The sequence below is a fragment of the Typopeltis vanoorti genome, chromosome 18 (genome assembly GCF_054136105.1).
Source record: "Typopeltis vanoorti isolate ZY-2024b chromosome 18, IOZ_Tvanoo_1.0, whole genome shotgun sequence".
In the NCBI taxonomy this organism is placed as follows: domain Eukaryota; kingdom Metazoa; phylum Arthropoda; class Arachnida; order Uropygi; family Thelyphonidae; genus Typopeltis; species Typopeltis vanoorti.
In genome coordinates this window covers 62,136,507-62,162,115 of record NC_143566.1, presented here as the reverse complement: position 1 = coordinate 62,162,115, position 25,609 = coordinate 62,136,507, and the positions used below count along the sequence as shown (strand labels likewise).

At 35.9% G+C, this 25,609-nt stretch overlaps 1 protein-coding gene across 1 annotated transcript in view; it reads left to right on the top strand.

Moving 5' to 3' along the window:
- LOC150096714 (protein FAM151B-like) overlaps window positions 1–25,609 on the top strand; it is a 95,042-nt gene that overhangs the window by 52,807 nt on the left and 16,626 nt on the right. The window contains exon 4 of the mRNA XM_090408426.1: window positions 25,152–25,324. Coding sequence (XP_090264552.1) covers window positions 25,152–25,324 — 173 coding nt within the window. The remainder of the gene's footprint in view (window positions 1–25,151; window positions 25,325–25,609) is intronic.

Here is a 25,609-nt window from a genome sequence, read left to right as displayed (position 1 = left end):
GAGATCAACCTCTCATGAAATGCTAAGAAATTAATTTTTTTGCTGTGTCACTTAGCGCTTTTAGATTAAATAATAATATCAATCAAGAGGCGATCTCTAGATAGTATTTTAGCGATACCTTGACCTTTGCAGACGTGGCCAAAACCTCTTCCTTCTAATTTCCCACCTAGGTTCGTGTTAGTTTTTATAAGCGGTGCATCCGATTCCAAAATCACAGATAGACTTAATTGTATTCAAAAGCAAGGTTTATTAGATACTATAATTATATACATACAGTACATGTAAACTTAACAATCTAAGAGAGTTAGATTGTTTGACAATCAGGTTAATATTAAAACATTCCAATTTCACAAGGATACTCAGACTGACTATTGTTAATTACTCAGTATAAATCTTATCAACATTAAAACACTTAAATTATGCATAACAATATCAGTAATTCTTTTCTAAATCATTTTCAATCAAACCACACAAAATAGCATCTATCTCTTTTCAATCTTGTCATTAATAGCAATTCTTTACTCTGAACTTTATCATAACCTCTTTTAACATATAATTCGATCATAGTAAGCGACAGTTAATATACGATAATTTTCTCGGGATCACTGCAGTTCAGTTCTATATAATATTATTAATGTTCCTTTCTTAGATTCAGCGTGGTACAAATCTTTTCATTCATAGTTAACAAATACTATAAAGTCTACTTATCTATCTTGAACTGCATCACATTAAGAGCTCATCAGGAATCAGTCTCTCCTTAATCGAAATATCTATGGGTTCCTATCTGGCTTTCTGTGGGTGGCCGGGCATTCCGCGGAGATACGACCTTCTAGTTCTGGCGATGCCTCTATCGAAACCCATGGATATTTCGATTAAGGAGAGACTGATTCCTGATGAGCTCTTAATGTGATGCAGATCAGTCTATTACGCTGCCACCCTCCACCCGCTCACGACACCAAAAAAGCCTTGTGTGTGTATGTGGGGGGGGGGTGCTTGACCCTTATATTTTGCCTTAGTTCCTGGCGATTCTCGCACTTCGCACTTTCATGTAGGTCGACATCATAGTGTCCAGGCTTCTCCGCTACGTTTTTCGTGCGCTGTCGGCACGCGAATGCCCGAGGCAAAGCGCTCCCCTCGCGTTACTCTTCCTGACCTTTGGACTTACATCCCCCTTAGAATTTGTGCAAGTCATTCTATAATTTCTAGTACTTATTGCTCTAACAAAATGTTAAATGTTTACACTTCCACTATTATTTATACTAACTAGTGAGTGATCCCTTGTTGAAATATTATATAAATAACTATTTGTTTTCTTTTAGTTTGAAATATTTATCTACAAAGCAGTATTTTAATACCTAGAGACAAGCATGTTATAATGTTTCTTTTTTTTTTTTTTTTTCGCTCTGTTATACAATGATAAGATGAAATATCTCATGTTTCTAACTTATCAGAGTATAACACTTATTTATAAAATAAGTGTTATACCCTGATAAGTTGTATATTGAAAACATCTGGTGAAACCATATCGAGGATAGCATAAACATAGCAGCATAAAACTCAATCATCATCATCAAATTCCTGATATTTATAGCCTAAAAGGGTGTACAGGATATGATAGTATTACATGAAAAATTTACATGATTACTAACTTCCTATCGACAATTTTCCTCCAAATCAGTCTATTACCTGTCAAGACTCCAATATTATCAGATCTTATATTTCTGCCTTCTAAGGCACTTTTTACTGTATCGATCCACCTATATCTTGGTCTTCCTCTGGGTCTTTTTCCTGCCAACCTGGCAGAGAACACTTGTTTTGCTAATCTTTCCTCACCTGTTCTGTTTAAGTGACCATACCACCTGAGTATAGCTCTGCTAATGCATTCCTGGATGCTGACAACATCAAGTTCTTTTCTGATATCTTCGTTTTTAATATGATATTGCCATTGATGCCATCTGTTCACACCCCCTAATCTTTCTCAGGACTCTCATATCTGCTGTCTCTAGTCTTTGGGTCAAGTGTTTTACTTCTAACCCAGCTCTCAGATCCATAAGTTAAAATTGGTTTGAACACTGTCTTGTATACAGCTAATTTAGTGTTTTGGCTAATTTCTCTCTTATTCCACATAAATTTATTCATTTGACTTCCTACCATACTAGCTTTGTTGATTCTTTTGTCTATTTCCATATTTAATTTACCATCTTCACCAGTGGTGAGCTATAAGGGGCTCGTGTGAGCCCTTTGTTAATTTTTTCTAAAATTGGTGAGCCCCTTGTTCTTATTGTTAGGTTAGAAGTTTTTTAGCAAACAAAAAAAAAAAACATTATTTTTTGAAATATATTAAGCGACAAACTCGTACGGTAACCTAACAAAGTGATTTTATTAAATAAAATATTATACTACTGTTACTATCATTTTACAAATAAGAATTCACTTTTGGTAATCACATATAAATCAATAGGACTATAAAATAATGCCCCTTGATTGGTACTGTTGATATCACTTGAAGTATAAAAACAAAAGAGAAATATAGCTTATTTCAATATTATTGTGTTTAGATAATATTTATTTATTATTTATAGATTGTTTGTCATAAAAACTTCTATATCAAACAAAACAAAATTATTTTGTTTATAAAAAATGCAGATTATTGCATATGTGTGATTATAAAAGGTTTTATTCTTATTATATTTTTATAGTTAAAAAATGTTTTTCTTATGTAAGATAAATTAGCACAGTTGACTGTGTGCAGATATTTCATGTTTAGATCATGAAATATTTGTTTAAAAATTATAGCCTTTACATGTTGATTGCCCCCTCATACTTTTTGATTGGCATTTGTACACAAGCTGTATTAATAAAAGTTTTTGTGTGAAATACAGCTCTTTTTTTTGATGCGAGCCCTTCGTTAAAATTTCCATAGCTTGTACACTAATCTTCACTAAAAATCATGCCTAAGCAGCTGAAATGTTTTACTTGTTCTATAAGTTCTCCATTCACAATGCAGTTGATATTTTCAATGTTTCTGCCTATTTTCATTGTCTTTGTCTTTGTAATGCTGACCTTCATACCATATCCAGTGCTGGATTAAGGGGCGGGCTGACTGGGCAGCTGCTCGGCATGCCAAAACTAAGGCCAGCAATAGAGTCTTATATCTATGCAACTTTGAAAAGGCGAAGTAGGGTCTTATTTCTTATTAAAAGTCCATAGGGATAGTGGGAGAGTAAAGAAAGTATTGATAGCAAGAGTAAAATAAACCACCGCTATATAGCAGGGACTTCTTTTTATAACAGTCATCATCACTATTCATTTTGTGTTTTTTTTTTAATCTTTAAGATAGGATGGATTGCAAAGAAATTAAATTAAAAATGCCATGTACTATAAAGTTGTTTTAATTGAAGCTTGAATTATAAAAGTTTAGCAAACAAATAAAAAATGTACATAATATTCAGTAGGCGAGGTGGAAGTGTATGCAAAAGGTTGAATATTGGTACGACGCGGTGCATTTTATTGTTAATTCAATTTTTTTTTTAATCATAGAAAAGCAAATAATTTGCAGAATATAATTCCAAATACGTGGGTTGCATCGAGAATTCTGCTGACGATTCCTATTACAGTAGCAACAGCTGAGAGAAGTTTCAGCAAATTGAAACTTATCAAAACGTATTTACGATCAACAATGCGGAGTGAGAGATTAAATTCTTTAGCCTTACTATCTATTGAAAATGCAGTTCAGAAAATTGACATTAGTGAAAGAATAAAAACTTTTGCAGATTTAAAATCAAGTAAAATGTATATGTAAATTATAATTGATAAAATCAAAGTGTAAAATCCATAATATTTTTAATAACCAATAATTTAGTAATTTTTTTGTTAGTGAATAGAAATAAGTAGAAATCTTGAAGTTATGAAATTATTAATCATTTGAGAAAACCTATACCTACCTACAATCAGGAAGTATTAAATATTTAAAAAAAAAAAAAAATGTGAGTGCCAAAGAAGGAGTTTGCCCGGGGCACAAAATTGTCTTAGTCCGGCCGTGACCATATCTATTACAACAGTTATTCAATTTAGTCAGAGAATCTTGCAGACTTATAGCGGATTTCTTTAGAAGTATAACGTGTAACATCATCTGCATAAAGCAAAGAGCTGACATTAATATCCCCAATTTTGATATCAGGTTTAATACCACTTTCCTTCATAATGTGATTTTCATATAGATAATGAATAACAGAGGGGATAATGTACATCCTTGTCTGACACCAGATTTAACATTAAACCACCTTCCTGTACTTCCCTCAGTTCTAACTGTTGACTTACAACTGAAATGAAGACTAAGTATTGTTTGATATAATGCCCCACTGACACCATATAACTGTAGCGTTTTGAATTGCTTTTCTCTTGGCACTTGTCATATGCCTTTTCCAAATCAACAAAACTTAAATACAGATCTTTGTTATATTCCCATGCTTTCTCAACTATCTGTCGTAAAGTTAAAATCTGATCCTGACAGCCTCTATTTGGCCTGAATCCAGCTTGTTCTTCACCAAGCTTCTCTTCCACGATACTTCTCAACTGTTTCTCAAGTATAATTACATATATCTTACCAGGAACACTCAGTAGGGAAATACCTCTATAATTCTCACATTCAGCTTTATTTCCCTTTTTATATATGGGTACTATGAGAGCTCTACTCCAATTATCTGGAATTGGTCCCTCTGTCCAGGCCTTCTGAACTAGCAGAAAACTTGATTGGAATTCAAAGTAAAATGTAGGAAAAAAGTGATTTAATGAAGAATGTAAACTGGCCGTAAAGAAAAAGAACAAAAAAGCATTTGGCTTAATAACCCAGTTGATATTCCTGCTGCTCAACGATTCAAACAGAGCAATAAGGAAGCCTGTATTCATACAGAAAGTAAATTTTTACATGAACAGATTGAAGAAATCTGAATACAGTACTTTGTTAAATAACCTTAAAATTTTTTTCTATGAAATTAGGAACCAAAAAACAGGTCTACACATGAAGACAACAATAATAGCAGTTGTAATGGATAGATATATTAGCTACTAGAGATGAAACAGCAAACAGATGGAGGGTTTACCTTAACAAACTCCTAGCTGTGATGAACCTGTAGAGACTTTTAAACTAAATATTTATCATACCTATCACTAACAAATATTCAAAATCTTCACTAGCCAAAGCAAAAGAAAGTATAAAGCAGCTCAAAACAAAGCATCAGTACTGATGAAATAGTAATTGAACTTATCAAATATGGTGATAGTGAATTAACTACACATGTAAATAATTTGGGAAAAAGAAGAGATACTGTCAGAATGGAAAGAAGCATTAATCATTCCAATATATAAAAAGGGAAACTAAAATGAATGTGGAAATTACAGAAGGATATCTCTCTAGTCAGTAATCTACAAAATTTTATCTAATATTATACTAAAAAGACTCTTACTTTATAGCTGAAGAAAATATAGTGAATATGAAGGAAGATTCCAAGGAAATAAGTCTGCAGTTGACCACATTTTTACACTAAGACAGATATTAGTTACTTTGAAAAACTGCTAAATGAAACAAGCAGTGATGACAGCACAGCGGTAAAAAACACTGAAGAGGCATGCAGTCAGGAATACATATCCATACTTGAAGTAGAAAAAGCCATCAAAGGCTTGAAATGTGGAAAGGCAGCTGGAGTAGATGATATTCGACCAGAAATGCTGAAGTATGGTGGTATAAGAGTCTTACAGTGGCTGCACTGCATAGTTCAGAAAGCCTGGACAGAGGGACGAATTCCCGATGATTGGAGTAGAGCTCTCATAGTACCCATATATAAAAAGGGATATAAAACTGAATGTGAGAATTACAGAGGTATTTCCCTACTGAGTGTTCCTGGCAAGATCTATGCAAGTATACTTGAGAAACGGTTGAAAAAAATTGTGGAAGAAAAGCATGGTGAAGAACAAGCTGGATTCAGGCCAAACAGAGGATGTCACGATCAGATCTTTACTTTATGACAAATAGTCGAGAAAGCATGGGAATATAACAAAGATCTGTATTTAAGTTTTGTTGATTTGGAAAAGGCATATGATAAGGTGCCAAGAGTGAAGCTATTCAATACGCTGCAGTTATATGGTGTCAATGGGGCATTATATCAAGCAATACTTAGTCTTTATTTGAGTTGTAAATTAGCAGTTAGAAGTGAAGGAAGTACAGGAAGATGGTTTAATGTTAAATCTGGTGTGAGACAAGGATGTACATTATCCCCTGTGTTATTCATTATCTATATGGATCACATTATGAAGGAAAGTGGTATTAAACATGATATCAAAATTGGAGATGTTAATGTCAGCTCTTTGCTTTATGCGGATGATGTTAAACTTCTAAATAAATCTGCTACAGGTCTGCAAGATATTCTGACTAAATTGAATAACTTGTAACAGATATGGTATGAAGATCAGCAATAAAAAGATAAAGACAATGAAAATAGGCAGAATCATTGAAAATTTAACTGTGTTGTGAATGGAGAACCTGTGGAACGAGTAAAACATTTCAGCTACTTAGGCACGATTTTTAATGAAGATGGTAAATTAAATATAGAAATAGACAACAGAATCAGCAAAGCTGGTATGGTGGGAAGTCAATTGAATAAATTCAATGGAATAAGAGAGAAATTAATCGGAACACTAAATTAGCTGTATGCAAGACAGTGTTCAAACCAGTTTTAACTTATGAATCTGAGAGCTGGGTCAGAAGTAAAACACTTGACCAAAGACTAGAGACCGCAGATATGAGCTTCCTGAGAAAGATTATAGGCGTGAACAGATGGCATCAATGGCAATATCATATTAAAAATGAGGATATTCGGAAAGAACTTACATTGTCAACATCCAGGAATGCGTTAGCAAGCTAATCTCAGGTGGTATGGTCTCTTAAACAGAATGGGTGAAGAAAGATTAGTAAAGAAGTGTTCTCTGCCAGGTTGGCATCAAAACGACCTAGAGGAAGACCAAGATATAGGTGGATTGATACGGTACAAAGTACCTTAGACGATAGAAATATATGATCTGATAATGTTGAAGTCTTAACAAGTAACAGAGTGATTTGGAGGAAAATTGTAGATAGGCAGTTAGTAATGATGTAATTTTTTCATGTAGTACTATCATTTATCCTGTACACCCCCCGCTTGAGGGTACATGGCATGAATTTGATGATGATGACAGATATTAGAAAAGAAAAAAAGATAATGTAATCAGCAAGTTTATATTTTCTTCATTGATTCTAGAAAAGCATATGACAGCATTCATAGAGAAGGCTTTTAGGTAATATTAGATGAACTGGAAATACCTCATAAGATAATGTGTTTAATCAAAATTTGCACCACTGACACCCGAGCATGGTGTTGACTAATGGAATTAGATATGAGCCTTTTGATATTACACAGGATTGAAGTAAGTCAATGCCCTTTTGCCGATACTTTGTGATTTAGCTTTAGAAAAATGTATCTGAGAAACAACAGTGATATTGGGATATGCAGGTGATATTTGCCTAGTTGGAGGAAATGCTGAAGACATAAGAATAACATTTAGAAAACTCAGAACTACTGATGAAAAACTAGGATTACAAATCAACCAAAATAAATCTGAATATTTAGAAGTATGCAGAAATCACAGCCAAGGGGAAAATAACCAGTTTACGATTGATAATCTGAAATTTAAAAGTGCCACTTCCATCAGATATCTTGGAACATTGATTAACTCGAAATAATAAAATTAATCATAGAAATACAAGCTGGAATGTGAAGGTGGTTGGAGTACCTAAAGGATCAGTTACAGGGTTTAGAATGGGGGGGGGGGTATGGCATTTTCAGACAGGAGAGAGAAAATAGGGCAGGTGAAAGGTGCTGCTGATAGCTACAATTTGTCTACAATTCATCTGCTGCTATCAGCAGATGAATTGTAGACAAAAAGAGTAGATCAGGAAGATAGACATGCAGTTGGCAGTTCATTGGAAGAAATCTGGTGTGAGATAGAAGGCAATAGGAATAAAATATACAATTGCTTCCTGCTATAGGCTGGGGAGAATGGGGGAGGGTAAAGAGTTGATGTGGAAGACATGCATCAGCAAATTAGCACAATGAGTGCAGGTTGAGTAATTATTATTATGGTGGGAGGGAAATCGCATGCCATTCACATACTTGAATAGTATGTGGTAGAGAGGACTTAGGGTTAGCAAGTGTTAGATCTGTCCATTACCAAAGTGATCACCTTGCATCCAAATGGGAAGGTGATTGTGCAGTCTTGACTTGGAAAGTTGTGAAACTTGGAATGTTCAGTTAAGAAGGGGAATATGTGGAACTGCAGGGCAGTTCCACATATTTGTTTGTGACAAGCTTAGGAAGCAGCTTGAGCAGTGCCATGACAAAAGAATCTGCATGGAAAGTAAGTTAGCAGTGATATGCGATATATTCAAGGGAATAAAAGTGGTATCAGGCTGTATAAAGTCAGGAGGATAAAGAAGGTAGGAGTTAGATGGATGAGTAATATTGTTATAAAGCAAGAGCTGCTTTATAACACGAGCCATACAAGACTCGTGCAAGAAAGGTGACCAGCATGGTAAGGGAAGCAAAATCAGATTATGAAAAGAAATTAGCCAAGCAGACAAATGGAATTTCCCAAAAAAGTTCTTTTTGCCGTGTGGTAAGTAAAAGGAAGAATGATTCTGAAAGGATAACTTTAATAAGTGCTGACAGTAGGGATGTGACAGAAGTAGATAAAATAGTTGAGTTATCGAGCAAGCGACCACTTTGGAAGGATCTGTCATCCAAGTAAGCGGAAGGGGACAAAATACAGGGTGATCCAAAAGTTGCACACATTGTAAAATAAACTTGATTTCAATATTAGTGACAAGCTTTATAGAGCTAAATTGCTACAAACAAAGCTTATAACTATATTTTTACAAAGGCAAAAATAAATAATATGACTAAAGCAAATGTTAAAAATGGTGCCTCGCTCTTGAAAGCAGGCACGTGATCTTTTTACCAAATTGGGGCAGCTCTTCAAAACATGGAATTACTGATTGCTTCAGTGATGTTTGTTTTGTTCATCGTGTGAGGATTATTTTTATATACCTTACCTTTCAGGTAACCCCATAAGAAGAAATCTGTAGGTGTAAAACCTGACGATCTTGGGGGCCAGAATCCTGTAGAAATCAGTCTGTTGCTAAAATTGCATTGTTTCATTTTGTGGCTCTCCTTGAGCAATCATGTTCTTCAGTCTCGAGGAGAACCACAAACTGGGTGATGATGTCTTGGTACAGTGCAGTGTTCAATGTTGTCTCAAAGAAAATTGGTCTCCGACAATTCAACAGCATGTATTGCACACCACTCTGATTTTCAGAGAATGCAAGAGCATTTCATGGAAAACATGAGGATTTTCTGATGACCAAATTATGTTATTTCACCTACTGATGTATTCACTTAGGTGGAACCATGCTTCATCACTGAAGAAAACATTGTCCAGCTTGTGAACTCCATTTTCTTCAACAAATGATCGAAACCATCTAAAGAACACAACTTTTTTCCTTACCAGTGGCTTCAATTCCTGAACTGAGTAAATACACTATGAAGCTTTAATTGTTTGGTGCTCTTCAAGTACTGCCGTATGACGTACTTGTCTATGCAGAGAGTTTTCTAAGACTCTTTGAAGGTGAATGTTGCAACACATTATGTACTGCAGTCACTTTAGCCTCAGTCAAAATGGAAGGTTTTCCATGCTGTAGTTTGTCTGCAACTGGTCCAGTTTCTCAAAAGCATTTGATTAATCTCATAATTGTCAAATTTTGAGGAACAACAGAGTTAGGATGCTTCAGGTGAAACTCATTCACAACATTTGCATAAGAAAGACAGGCAAAATAACTCATTGCTCCTGGATAGTACTATTTTGCTTTCCTCATAAACAGAACTATGCAATAGATTTTTATATATATATATAACGAAACCTGTGGTGATGACTATTTAATTCGTCAATATTTCATCCCGAGTATCTTGGGACATCATCAGTACAGTAGTTGAAACAATACTAAGAATAACATACAGTTAGGGCGCATGATTACAATGGAATCGCAATATGCGTGCAGTAACGTGTTATAGACGTAAATCAAATATAACTGGAAAAAGATATATATATATAAAGATTATAAAGATTATAGATTATATAATATAGATTATAAAGATAAAGATCCGTGCGGTTAGCCTAGTGGCTATGCTCTTCGCAACCATATGCCTGGTGAAGGAGTGTCCTAGGTTCGATTCCCATCAGCGACGTGAGGAGCTGAAGGATCTTCCTCAGCCATAGCCAAGTTAGCCAGTCTTGGGCGTGGACAGCAGGGTTTTTTCCCCAGTTTATTCTGGGGGTTTTAATCCCGCAAAGCAGGCAAACTGGCCTTGAGAACTCAATATTACAGGCCATAGGATACACCGGGGCATAAGGCTGACCACCTTATCCTGTAAACGGAGTGAGGTCCGATGATCAATGGACCCTCGACACCGCATAGTAAAAGAGGGTATAAGGAAGATTATGATAAAGATTATTTTCACAGTTTTGTATGACAATTTCTCATACTTTAGGAACAGTAAGAACATTGTTGTGGTTTAAATTTGGTCTGTGTAGTAGTGCTTCAACACTTTCTTTTATAAACGTTCATATTTATATAAAGATCTGTGTAAAAGTAGATCTGGGAGAGACCAGATTACCGCAGAAAATATGGTCTCTCCCAACACGGAGTTGAAAATCCTAACCATAGGATCCATTGGGAGAAGTTGAAACTTTTACACAGATCTTTATATAAATATGAAGGCTTTATATAAAGAAAGTGCTGAAGCCCTACTACACAGACCAAATTTAAACCGCAATGATGTTCTTACTATTCCTAAAGTATGGGAAATTGTCATACAAAATTGTGCAAAATAATCTTTACATATATATATTTTAAAAAAGATTTAATGACTTAAACCGAGATAACTTATAAAGTTTTAATGAGAATAATACAACTAGTTTCAGCTTATAACAGCCTTCATCAGGTATTCATTAAAGGAAGAGTATAGTAATAAAAACATTGAAGTATCTAAAAGACTGGGAATTACAGGTAAAAATTGCCACACATAATTGACACAAAAAAGTTGTATTTTTAAGTTGGTCTAACTGGCATGCTATTGTTTATTGCGTGTAAGCGTGCAGGCCCTCGTGAACGCCAATACTGAATAACTGCAGTATGGTTATCTGGGATGTTATAACTCAAATTGCTGTTTAAATGTTCAGGATTCAGGATGATTTCCCTTGATTCTACAATTTTTCTCTCAAACTCATCACCACAGCGAAAAATATTTTCTGATTTATCCCAGCAAACTGAGTGACTTTGGAGATCATCATTAGGAATGTTTGAAAAAAGAACATGACTGGACAACGCAGTTGCACGTGATCTTTTATAGGAGATGTCGCTCTTATGCTCCTCTATACGTTGTTCAATAGATTTGTTGGTTTGTCCAAAATAAGGGATATTGCAATCGCACCATAATTTATATACACCTGGATATTTTAGGTTGTGATGAATAGGTTTTGGATGACTGATAAGAGAACAGATTTTTGGAAGTGTGGTGAAGAATGTCTTGATGTATTTTTTAAGGACTTTAGCCAATTTGTTAGAGACTGTGCTAATGTAAGGAATTGAGATGTTACCTTTAAAATTAATAGTTTCTGTGGTGCACTGCCTAGGAGGATCCAGAAGAAATTTCTTAATTGTTTTTTCGGAGTATCCATTTTGTTTAAAGATAAGAGAGAGGTGATTTATTTCTTTCTGGAGTTCATCTGGTTCATTCAAAAGAGAACGTGCTCTGTGTCCTAAGGTAGATATAGTTGCAAGCTTCTGTGGTGGGAAATGATGAGAATGACTATCTAGATATCTATTGGTATGAGTGGGTTTTCTGTATATATATAGAGATTTTTAATCTTTCAGAGCATTGTGTAATCATTACATCCAGGAATGGTAAGGAGTTATTTTGTTCTAGATCAGCAGTAAATTTTATATTAGGATGTTGGTTGTTAAGATGATGAAGAAAATCCATGAGAGATGTGCGTCCGTGACTCCATATAATGAAAATATCAACATAACGTTTCCAAAGTTTTGGTTTAAATGAGAAGGAATATATAGCTTTCGTTTCAAAATCTTCTAGGAAATTGTTAGCTACAACTGGGGACAATGGGTTGCCCATTGCCAGGCCTTGGTTTTGTTGGTAAATAGAATCCCAATATCGAAAGTAACCAGAATGAATGCAATGTTTTAATAAAGCAAAATATTATCTGTTGGAGGTTTAGCATTATTGATAATGAAAATCGATTCAATACGGAGAAGTTTTGCTAAATGATTAGGAATGAGCGAACTTGTTTTTTCTATTTTTGTAAGAAAAGATTCTTTAGGGATAAATTTTGGTGAGAGAATGAAAGTTCACAAGGGCCTGCATGCTTACACGCAATAAACAATAGTGCGCCAGTTAGAACAACTTAAAAATACAACGTTTTTGTTTCAATTATATGTGGCAATTTTTACCTGTAATTCCCAGTCTTTTAGATACTTCAATGTTTATTACTATACTCTTCCTTTAATGAATACCTAATGAAGGCTGTTATAAACCGAAACTAGTTGTATTATTCTCATTAAAACTTTATAAGTTATCTCGGTTTAAGTCATTAAATCTTTTTTAAAATGTATCAAAACAACCAAATAGAAGTCAATAATTACATATATATATATATTTTTTTTTTTCCCAAGTTATATTTAATTTACTTCTATAACTCGTTACTGCATGCATATTGAGATTCTATTGTAATCATGCACCCTAACTGTATGTTATTCCTAGTATTGTTTGAACTACTATACTGATGATGTCCCAAGATACTTGGGATGAAATATTTACGAATTAAATTGTCATTACTGTAGTTACATGTGTTTTTAGTATGCAATAGATGCCCAAAACCCAACACGTGGCAGATAGATTACACAATAGTAGCCAGTAGTCCTAGGGTGCCATCTGTAGATAAAACAGATAATTAGAATTGAAACACTTTGATGTGTGTGTGTGTGCAACTTCTGGATCACCCTGTAGTTCTGTTGCACAAAGGAGATTCAAAAACTTCAGTAGCAAATTATATAGCCCAATCAGTATCTTGGGTGATGGTAAAAGTATTGGAAAAGTTGGTCAAAGACAGTATTTAAGAATGGTTTGATAAGAATATGATGATCTATTGGGGATGGGAGCAGCATGGCTATGTGAAGGATAAATAGGACATGCCTTAATAATTTATTAACTTTTTGTAATACAATGACAGCTGGGTTGGATAAACAGAATGGCTGCATGATAATACTGCTGGATTTTGCAAAGGAACTTGTCAGGAAACCACATAAAACTTTTATGAAAATTGGAACAAATGGGGATGGATGTGAAACTGGTGATAAGGACAGATACCAGAGAGCAGTATATGGAAGACTAAAATTCAGGAGAAAGCAAGTGACTACTAGTATGTCTAAGAGGCTTTGTGATTGTACAGCTTTAATTTATACATAAAAATATTTGAAGGGAAAATCATCAGTAAACAATCATGAGCAAAATTTTGCTGGTGTCATCAAAGGAAAACATTAAGCACATCAGTGCTGGGGAGAGGGAATTGAGAAAGAAGTTTATTGATATTTTCCTTGTTGAGTTGCAGGCTGTAATTGTTTGGAAATACTTTGTGAGTAGGGCTGTTCCAGACAACAGCGGTAGATGAATAAAAGAGTAGCAGCAGGTTCATGTGTTTGCAATTACACTGAACCTGCTTCTCTGTCTGAGTGAAAAATAGCATCTTGAGCAGAAGAGAATGCCTTCTTATTGAGATGCTGAGGGAACTATCGATGTGATATGTTTATACTACAGAGGATGGAAGTAAATGTCAGTTCAGGCAGAGAGAGATTACAGAGGGTGGTATACAGACCAAAAGATGGCGATTTTTTTAATAGGCCTTGATGCCAGATGGGATCAGAAGCTCTGGAAATGTCAAGAACAGCATATCTTGCTCTAAACCTTTCCATGATGTGTCCTGGTGGATGATGTAGACTAGGAAGTCGACCATGAAATCCATACTGGTGGTTACCAATTAACTGTTGTGTCTGTGGGTAGTGGTGGTGAAGTTGATTGATGACTTCCTCCATTATTTTGGAGAGAATTAAGGTGATGACAGTTGGTCGGTAGTTTGACATTAGCTTTCTTTTTCCTTTTTTTTTTTTGAAATAGGCTGGATATATGATTGCTTCAGGATATGTGCTAGCTGAGTATAGAAGATTGTAGAGACAATACAGAACAAGTGTTAGCTCTGGAACACAATCTTGGAGTACAGTTGAAGAGATGCCATCAAGACCAGAAGATATTTTAGTGTCCAAGTTGTTAATGTTCTTCTGATATCTCTTTCCTCTCAAAAACTGCAGGAGGAGGAATATGGTGCTCAGATTCTGATATGGTAGGAGATGTGCTTGGTCATGTGTGCAAGAGTTTGAGGAAAAGAGTGATGCCAGGAGGTCAGTTTTATCTTTGGGTTCTGTAACTGGTGCCATCTGAATGAGAGAGAAGTGGAATTACAGGTTAGCAGAACTTGCATCTGATCACCTTGGGAAGAAACTGGCAGGCACAACTTCCATTTGGATAGGAGTTGGACTTTATGAAGTCAGATTTAGATTTAGTGATGATTGTTTTGCATTAATAGCATGCTTCAGCATAGGCTGAGTATGATGGTTAAGTTCTTGATATAATCCACCTGCAATAAACTTTTTTTTTTTCCAACTTCTTTGAACCAGGGCTTGGTAAAACTGGAAATGAAAAAGCATTCCTACCAGTGAGGGAGATTTCTGTGATTCGCTCAGAGAAGGTGTTTGGGTCAGAAGAGCAGAAGCAATAGTAGAAATTCTTGAGGTCATCCCATTTAGTATCTTTGTAGCAGCAAAGGACATAAGGTTGGAAGTGGTTGGAGGAAATGCATTCTATGAGAGTGGTGAGGTGATTTCTACAGTATATCTGAAAGGAGAACTGGTTAAAAAGATATCTAGTGTTAGGAGAGTAAACAGGATAATCAAAAATTCAGATTTAGTAGATGAACAATTTACATTATTTCATTGCATAAAGCAAAAACTTCAGCATCTCATCCAGCTTGGTCAATGGTGGCTGAAAAGGGGAGCTAGTTGGAGTTTTGGACATTAAGGTCACCTAGGAGGGTGACCACTATTTGGATAGCTAATTGCAGATGTTCAAGCTTCATGGAGAGGAAGGTGAAGAGGTCAGAGTGGTTTCTGGAGTGTCGAGACCAGTAAATACAGCAAATGAATGATACTAAATGGGGCATGGAAACCTTCAGTCAGAGGAGGTCAAAAGCAAGGGGATTCTAAATTAGCCACTGTCTCAAATTCAGATAATCTTACAAAGGCACAGGTGCCATCCTTTTTGCAAAAGGAATTGTGTAATTTGGACAGTGAAGGTAGTTGTAATTTGGATTTCTGCCAAAGTAGGTGGTCTGGTATGGATAACACAGTAAGTAATGGTGAACATCATTTGTGTAGGTGTTTATGTCACTGAATTTGGTAAAGTGGATGCAGAAGCGAGTTTTTTTTGTGAGGATTCTGGCATGATTGTCTGTATTTTTGTTGGGATTGGTTTTTGATGGCGATTTATTTTAGTTACAGTGTCACTGTCAGTATTTATGTTTCATTATTGCACTATATGCAATATTTCACTGTATCTAATTGATAGACTCCTCTCTACAACTCGTGTATTAATTTTTTTTATCTCCTCTTCTTCTATCCATCAAACTCAGCAGAGTATATTCCCTCATTATCAATATTTCAGAGGCATAAGATAGTCTTAGTCACTCACTTTTGTGCCCCTCTAATGTGGTATGATTTCATTGCCAAGCTGAAAATTGGAATTTCGTGTGGTGGCCAATTTTTTTATTTAGTTAGCGATGTCCACGCGATAACGCGTGGTCTGCCGTTTGGTGAGAACTCGCATCGTGTGATCGCGCGATATCGTGCATTGCCAAGCTGAAAATTGGAATTTCGTGTGGTGGCCAAATTTTTTTTATTTTTTAATTTAGTTAGTGACGTCCACACGATAACGCGTGATCGGCCGTTTGGTGAGAACTCGCATCGCGCAATTGGCAGTGAATGTGTTAATGGATGCCTTGTACAGTTGGAACTCTCATCTCCTTATCCCTACTTGTTGATGTCCTTCATATTATGGCAGCAGTTTTTTTTGCAAAACCTTTACAGTTTCTGCAATGTAACCCTTAACTTCAGTTCTGTATCCATCATAATCCCATCTACCTTGCCTTCTCTCCTAGAGGAAAATTCCTCTAATATGCCTCATTCCATATTCTCTGGTGAGTACGTGCCAATTTTACACTTAGCAGCATTAAACTGCTATTTCCATTCATCTTAAAGCACCAGTCACATCAGAACTTCTGGACATTGTCCTATGCAAGTTACCATCAGCAGATAACCTAATATCTCTTTAAAACCTTGAATTATATCAGGAGTATATAAATTAAACAACAGCAGCTAAAGGACAAAATCTGTGCCTCCCTGCCTGTCCTCTTTCACTGTTGGGACTCAACTCACTGGCTTCTGTCAGCCAGTCATCTTTGTATAAGCTATCCACTGATTATCCATTCCTCTCTTCCACCTTCCTCAATTTCAACAGCAAATAGTTCCATGTTTGTGCTGTTAACTTGGATTCTTTTATTTCTATTTTTTATTCTTTGTGTTACTGTACCCTAATGCTAAGGCAATAACTAGCACACATCAACTGCATGCTTTACAAATATATGTCAAAGCATGACCAACATCTTTCCTAGATATCTTGTTCGTCATTTGCTGATGCATCCTCCATGCAACCAGTGTTTATTGAAGGGCTTGGAGAGAAAATATTTTAATGTCTTGGGCACTAAGACCTAACACCTGTGCATCTTTATTGGACTTTACACACACACACACACACACACACACACACACACACACACACACACACACACACACCTCTATTTGAGATGGTTATAGCAAAAAAGCCTGTAGTGAGCCATATTCTTCTAAATTATTGTCTTTTAATACCCAGTTTAAAGCATAATAATCGATCTTATCTTCATTCATCCAATCAGGATCTCAATTCAACCCACAAACTTGGATATCCAGGATAATAACACTACCATTGCTTGATGCATGAAGATTAGGCTTTCTTATGCCTACCTCAGTCCTGGTATTAACCATAATGTCTATATACCTATAACTGACTAACCATCTTTTCTGTTCTAGTCAGTTCTTTATGAAGGCACATATTGCATCATGTCTTTTAACTTTAATGTTGTGGGTTCTAAAACAGCATTGAGATATGTCATAGTTTCTCTGAACCCACATCCAGCCTTACATGTAGGGCTACATTATGGGTATACAAGTCATGGTAGGAAGGACATTTATCCAAGCCCTAACCAGATCTGTATACTTCATAGATCCAAAGATGTTAAGATGGAAACCTCTCCAAGCCACTGAAGAGCTTCCTGTCAACTGCAAAGATATAGAAATCTTTCCCGTCTCTTCCTTTCAAGAGAGTTAGAAACAATGTGCAATCCATTATCAAAGGTCCAACATAGTGTTTTAATTAATTCTTGTTGAATCAAGAGTTCTAAAGGCAGCTGTGGTAAAAGGTGAAGATGAATGTTGGAGTTTATTTAACCTTAGATACTTTAAGCAAGGAACCATCCATCTCATTGCAGGAATTCCTAATCCACCAGATTTAATGGTCGCTTGAAGATAAGCAACTAGAACAATGTGGTTCTGCTTGATATACTTGTTTATCTTATGCATGGTGTTCATTGACTTCTTTCCAAGTAGTGTATGTCTCAGTCATATCCATGCTATAGCTCTCTGTTGTTTCCTAAGCTTTCCATAATCACCAGCCTTGTAGTTCCACATATATCCTTGTATTTATTTATATATATATACACATACATACTGTATGCCCACAGATACGAGACCCTTTGACACTTGTGCACATGTCAGAAGAAGGAGAATCCATTCTGATAATAGGGGTAATCAATCCATCTTGTGGGATGAGTTGTTTATTATTACACATCATAAAACTTGTTTATCTTATGCATGGTGTTCATTGACTTCTTTCCAAGTAGTGTATGTCTCAGTCATATCCTCTCTTCTTCTATTCACAAGGCTTTGTAAATTGTTTTTTCATTTTATAAAAAAAAAAAAATGCCCTAAATTGCATTCACTCAATCTCTCTTTCTCCTCATATCTGGCATTCTATAGACCTGACACTAAATTAATAAACCTTCTCTGAATCCTCTCCAATACATCCTCATCACCCCTAAAAACCAGGTGACTAAATCTGTGCACAATAGTCCATATGTGGTCTGATCAAAGCCCTTATATGAAGGAACCATAACCCTCTTTGCTCCTTCATGTCAGTGTCCTCATTATTGCTATAATCTGTTGGAATGTTCTTACAATTTTAGCAAGGTGACCCCTAAACTTCAAATATCTATCCACCATCACTCCCAGATCTCTCATATCCTCTGCCTCTCCCAAAATTTCTCCAGTTGTATACTCTGCATAATAGCATTGGTGATGCAAAGTTGGAAACAGCTGCATATCTCCAGTTAAGCCGGTTCAAATGTCATTAACGTACAAGTTAAACAATAATGGCCCCAAAACAAATCCCTGTGTCACTCCACTATGACTTTCCTCTTTTGGGATGCCACTCCTCCATATACAACCTGCTGATACTTGTCTGACAGCCAATCAGCTATGCATCTTGTCTAGTCTGTTATCTAATCCCATCTGTTTTAGTTTAGTTACTAGCTTGTCATTTGGCAGTCTATCAAAGGCCTTTGAAAAATCCAAGTACACCACCATATATGCATCTCTTTTATCGAGTGAATTTGCACCTCATAATGCGTAAGCATATTGCTGAAGCATGACCTCGCCCTAACAAACCCATGCAGACCATCATAAAAAATTCTGCTATTATCAACCCACTTCTAAATCCTAGTGCTCACCACCCTCTCTCAACTCCTCTTTCCATGCTATAGCTCTCTGTTGTTTCCTAAGCTTTTCATAATCACCAGCCTTGTAGTTCCACATATATCCTTTTATTTATTTATATATATATATACACATACATACTGTACGCCCACAGATATGAGACCCTTTGACACTTGTGCACATGTCAGAAGAAGGAGAATCCATTCTGATAATAGGGGTAATCAATCCATCTTGTGGGATGAGTTGTTTATTATTACACATCATAAAATTAACTTTTCTTTTCTGAACATTGTAATTTTTAAAGTGGTAAATATTTTGCTTGTAACAATAGTTGGAAAATTTTATATATAAAGCACGTAATTTTGCATGTTGGTGACCAATTCATACATCAGCTTATTTCTTTTTCCCCTTCAACATGACTTGACTCTTCTTGGCACGTTGTCAGACCAGGGTCTCGGTTCTGTGGTTGGACAGTGTGTGTATATATATATATATATATATATATATATATATATAGAAGTTCTCATGTAACTGGTTGCAACTCAGGTGATCACTTCATGGTCACCCTCCCTAAAATGGGGGAAGAGACACTCCATTCACAGTCACATTCTCTGATAATATTACCAGATCGAAGACATTTAGCCATCATGTACCCTTTGTTACATGCCACCTAAGATTGTTGTCTCTTAAGAACTCCAGAAATTCATTCTCCTTATTCCCTGATGCTATCCTTCATTCCAATCGATATTGTCATAGTTTAAATCATCCATAATGATCACCCTTTGCTTAACTCACTAAGCCAAGTTGCCTATACATTTCTTTGCCTCCGCTTTCCTCATTCCCTGGCCTGTAGCAACACCCCACCAAATATATCATGATATCAATCTTCACACCAAGAACTGCTTCAAAACTACTGCCACTTTTTCTTCATGTATCTCAACCTTACACAGACATAATTCCCCTGCTGTCATCAGCAGCACTCCCCTCCCTTCTTGCCGTTCCTATCTTCACGAAAAATCCCTCCATTTTTATTCCCGTCAAAATGTCATTCTCATCCTGCCATATTTCACTTATTCCAACTATTTCAGGCCCAATCAATGCGACAATTTATTTCTTATTTCTGATACTCCTGGCATTTAGAAATAAACAATTATTTCTTGGTCTATAACCAGACCTACTCATGCTGTCACCCCATCTGTGACCTCTCTTGTTTGCTCATCTTCTGCCCCCCCCCCCCTCAGATCCAACTCCATATGTTTATTCCAGACCATTCCATTCCTATGCTGACCATCTACATATGTGCATTCATTACCACTTCCAAATTCTCTCTCATTACACCGTGTCTCCTTGGCCTACCACATTTACCTATCCAACTTGCATTCCTGTTCTCACATTCTGTTCTCCATTTATAACCACCTCAGTCTCACCTAGTAAATGAAGTGTGATTGAGGTACTGGATATGAAAAGTAAGCATGTGAGAGAGTTAGTGGTTATGGTTGGAGCAAATTATTTAGTTAGACATAGGGAGAATGTGTGATTGGATATCACAAGATTATTGAGGAGAATGAAAGACAACAGTGTGGTAGGAAGAATAGTTTGTGTGTTGCCCAGGTATGGTAATGATGAGTTGTGGCAGAGAACAAAGATCTTGAATGAAATGTGTGAAGCAGAATGGAATAGCAGAAATGTGTGAAGAGAAAGGAATGCAACTTGTGAGCATGTGGGACGAGTCTGAGGGACAAATGGAACTGGATAAGAGTGATGGAATGCATCTGGAGTGAGTCATTTGGGAAGATTGCTGCTGGAATGAAGTGTAATGATATCAGTGAAAGTCACATCTTTCACAGATATTCCTCACTGGCTGAATGGAATTTAATGAAATTTGTTAAATCATCTCCATTTTAGTTATAGTTAGACCATTTGTTATCAAACTTTTGCAGAATAAAATTGTCTAAAATACATAGACCTTAAAATGGACTGATGTGTCATACACATATAACTTTCACACACACACACTTGTGACTTTTTTTGCAAAAGATCTGCCACCACTTAACAGAGAACTGTTCTTGCAAAAACAATTGGAATATCAGTAATATATGCATTGTATATATAAACAATTGCAAGAAGTATTATAATGTGAGCATTAGTGCAGCAGAATGAATATGATAATGGGTAGCTGTTTTCCTTACTAAATTAATTCTTGGTTCAAAGCTGCTGCTTGCAGAAAGGTTTTAATTCAATTTTTATTAGCAAAACGATTTGAAGTAATTTTTTTATCACAATAATTCCATCTTGTTTAGTAAAAAAATTAATTAAAATTAAATTATGTCTACAGTAAATGATATTGCTATACAAAAATGTAATTATGAAATACACTTGTTTCTTGATTGTGTATGATCATATCCTTACTTTTATATGCTAAAAACCGATAATCGAGTAACTAGAATGCAATAATTTGGCCAGCATTTCTGGAGTAGAAATGGTATCCAAAAAATAAGTTTTTTGAATTTACCTGGTTTAAGTAGAACTGTTTTTTTTATTGCTTATGATACAGCCTGGTCACATTTATTTACTTGAACATTTTTGTTAAACTGCTTGAAATTTAACAACTTGAATATTATTGTTGGAAGGATATATTTTGTTATGATGCTGTGAATTAGAAAATAATTTTATAGTCATCAAAACTGTTCAGTAGTAGCTTCAAATATAGCAAAAATATTTTATGTCTTGAATTTGGAAGTTAAATATACATAGAGATTGTAACTTCCCTTTACCATAGCATTCATTGCTGATGTTTCAAGCAAGATTTCTCACCAGTTTGTTAGTGAGTGATTTCACTATACTGCTATAGTGAGGGTTGGCTGTATCATATTCATTTATATACAAAGTTTTATAATAAATAGGGGGAATGCTGTTGATGATAGAGAAAGAATTATGTCCATACAAAATAGAGATGCAAGAGGGAAATAGTGCCAGTGGTTTTGAGGCAGTATGGTGTGAGATAGAGGTGAATGGAATCAAATACTTGGATGGATGTTGTTATAGACCAGGTAATGTGAATGGTGGTGATAATGAACTGTATAATCAAATTAGTCAAGCAAATAAGAAAAGGGTGATCATAATGGGCGATTTTAATTATGACAATATAGACTGGAATGATGAGATAGCAACTGGAAGTAAAGAAAATGAGTTTTTGAGGGATAACTACCTCAGACAGTATGTAACAGAGGGCACAACACGAGGATTCAGGGTCTTGGATTTGGTCATCTCATCAGAGGATGTAATTATAAATGAGGTGTCAAATCATCCACCAATTGGTGAGAGTGACCATGAGGTGATTACCTGGGTTGTTGCCAGCAGTGTGAGGACCTCTGTGAGAAAAGGGTATATGTGGAACTACAAGGGAGGTGATTATCTAGAGTTCAGGAGACAGCTTGCGAGTGTAACATGGAATGAGGAGTTAGCTGGAAAAGAGATCAATGCAGCTTGGGGATTTTTGAAAACTATCTAGTAGATGCAATGTCTAAGTGTATTCCAAGGGTGAGAAGGTTAAATAAGGTAGGTGTGAGATGGATGAATAAAGAGATTAAGCATGCGATACAGAGAAAGAGGGCATTGTGGAGGCAGCATAAGAGAAGTGGAAATAACCTATTCTATGAGGTCTACAAAGAACAAGCAAAGAGGGTGACTTGGTTGGTGAGAGTAGCTAAAGAGAGGTATGAACAGCAGTTAGCTAATGAAGCCAAAAAGAATCCTAAGGAGTTCTTTCAATATGGTGGTAAAGAAAATGAGTTTTTGAGGGATAACTACCTCAGACAGTATGTAACAGAGAGCACAACACGAGGATTCAGGGTCTTGGATTTGGTCATCTCATCAGAGGATGTAATTATAAATGAGGTGTCAAATCATCCACCAATTGGTGAGAGTGACCATGAGGTGATTACCTGGGTTGTTGCCAGCAGTGTGAGGACCTCTGTGAGAAAAGGGTATATGTGGAACTACAAGGGAGGTGATTATCGAGAGTTCAGGAGACAGCTTGCGAGTGTAACATGGAATGAGGAGTTAGCTGGAAAAGAGATCAATGCAGCTTGGGGATTTTTGAAAACTATCTAGTAGATGCAATGTCTTTTTGTCTTTTTTGCATGGTTGACTATCCATGCAAAAGAAAAAATGATTATGGAAGGATGACATTGATTGCAGAAAATGGTATAAAGACAGCTGTTGCAGAATGTGTGGTGGAGATACTTAATGAGCATTTCATAAAGGTCTTTCAATCTTGTGAATGTGACTTTGATAATAAGATGTTAATAAGACTGTGGGACTTGATAATATATCGCCACGTATTCTGAAGGAATGTGCCAGGGAGTTGACACCTGTCTTGACATTTTTTAATACGAGTCTTGCACTCAGTCAAGTCCCTAAGGAGGGCAAGATTGTGCCACTTCATAAAGGAGGTGAGTGAACTCGAGCATCAAACTACAGGCCTATCTGTGTGTCAGATGTTGTGGTTAAGTTGTTGGAGAAGCTTGTGAAAACTAGGATCCAGAGTTGGGTTGACAACAATGGTATTATCTTTGATGGACAGCATGGATTTGCTAAAGGGAGGTCATGGTTTAGTAATCTACTTACTTATTACAATAAAGTGACTGCTTCCTTGGACAGAGGAGAAGGATACACAGTAATATACTTGGATTTTGCAAAAGCTGTTGATAGAGTACCTCATGATAAATTGATAGTCAAACTAGAGCAGGTGGGGTTGGATATTAGATTAGTGCATTGGATTGGAGACTGGCTATCTGATAGGTATCAACAAGTTGTGTATGGGGGAGCAATATCCAGAAAAAGGGAAGTCACTAGTGGAGTGCCTCAGGGGTCTGTTTTGGGGCCATTACTGTTTAACTGGTATATTAACGATATAGGTGAAGATTTGGATGGAGATATTCAGTTGTTTACAGATGATGGAAAGTTGGGATGAACCATGAAGAGTAGTGAAGATGTTGTGTGTTGTGGCCTTACAAGAAGACTTGAATAAATTGAGTAATTGAGCACGGAAATAGGGATGTGAGTTCAATGTTGCAAAATGTAAGGTTTTAAAATTTGGAAAACAAAGATGGAATGCAGAGTTTATGTTTGGTGAGGATATATTGTTGGAGATGGAAGAAATAAGAGATCTGGAGGTGATAGTGGATAAGGATCTGAAATTTAGGGGACACATAGCCAAAATTGTGAAGACAACACAAAGGCTTCTGTGAATGATGCAGAGGACATTGACTTGTAGAAGTAGGGAGATTCTTGTTCCATTGTATAAGGCTTTGATTAGGACTATGACATGACTATGACTTTGACATGGACTATTGTGCCCAGATTTGGTCACCTGATTTTCAGAAGGATGAAGAGATGTTGGAAAGGGTCCAGAGGCGATTGACTAAGGTAGTTTCTGACCTCTGGAATGTCGAGTATGAGAAAAGATTGAGAAGATGCAAATTGTAGAGTCTGGTGGATAGGAGGAAGAGGGGAGATATGATAGGGACCTACAAGTTATTAAGGGGTTGGAAACTGTATAAAGAGGGTGTGAGAGGGAGGTTTTTTCATGCAGAGCTGTGAATGATTTGAATGCCTTGTCTGAGAGTGTGGTGTCTGCAAAGAGTTTGAATGTGTTTAAAACATGGTATGATGAGCTGTGTGTGTGTGTGTGTGATAAAAGGACCTCCCAGATGAGTGTTTGACTCCATGAGGTCTTGGGGTAATAATAATAATAAATGCTTAAGATATATAAGATTTTGAGGCAAAATTTAAAAATCAGATTTTTCACTCTGAATCAGTTCTTAAATATTAAAATTTTCTACCCTAGTCATCAATTCCAAATGAATGATTTTGACTTGATGTTAAAAATTCATTTTACCATAAAATATCTACCTCATTTGTTATTTCATAAATACAAGTTTAAAGACAACTTAAAATGAAATAAAATGTATTTTTCTTTGAATCGTAAGAGAATGAAGTTTTATATATTGTATTTTAGTTGCGGGGGCCGATTGTTCTGAATGCTGACATCTTACCTGGTCCTAACAACCCATCATTGCTACCAGTGGATGCATGGACATTCCTTACCCTGTGTAGGACAAGGTTTCCCAAGTCAATCATTTCAATTGGTTGGACCACTGATATCATTCCAGGAAGTTACTTAAAGACTGGGTATGCTTATATATATTAAATAATTGTCATATTATTATAAAAGAAAGTATTGGGATAAAAGGAAGGGAAATACTAGAAAACAAACACCAGAATATCTCACAAATGTATTTAGAAGAAGCTTATACACTGGATTAACATGAATCCATAAATCAAGGTCATGTTGTTTGGAGGAAAAATACATATCTAGGGATAATAAGGAACTTTAAATTAAATTTAAAAGCAAAGCTATTTTGGCAATGGAGTAGTTCCTTGGTCACAGTTAGGTTAAAAAGGATATAATTAAAG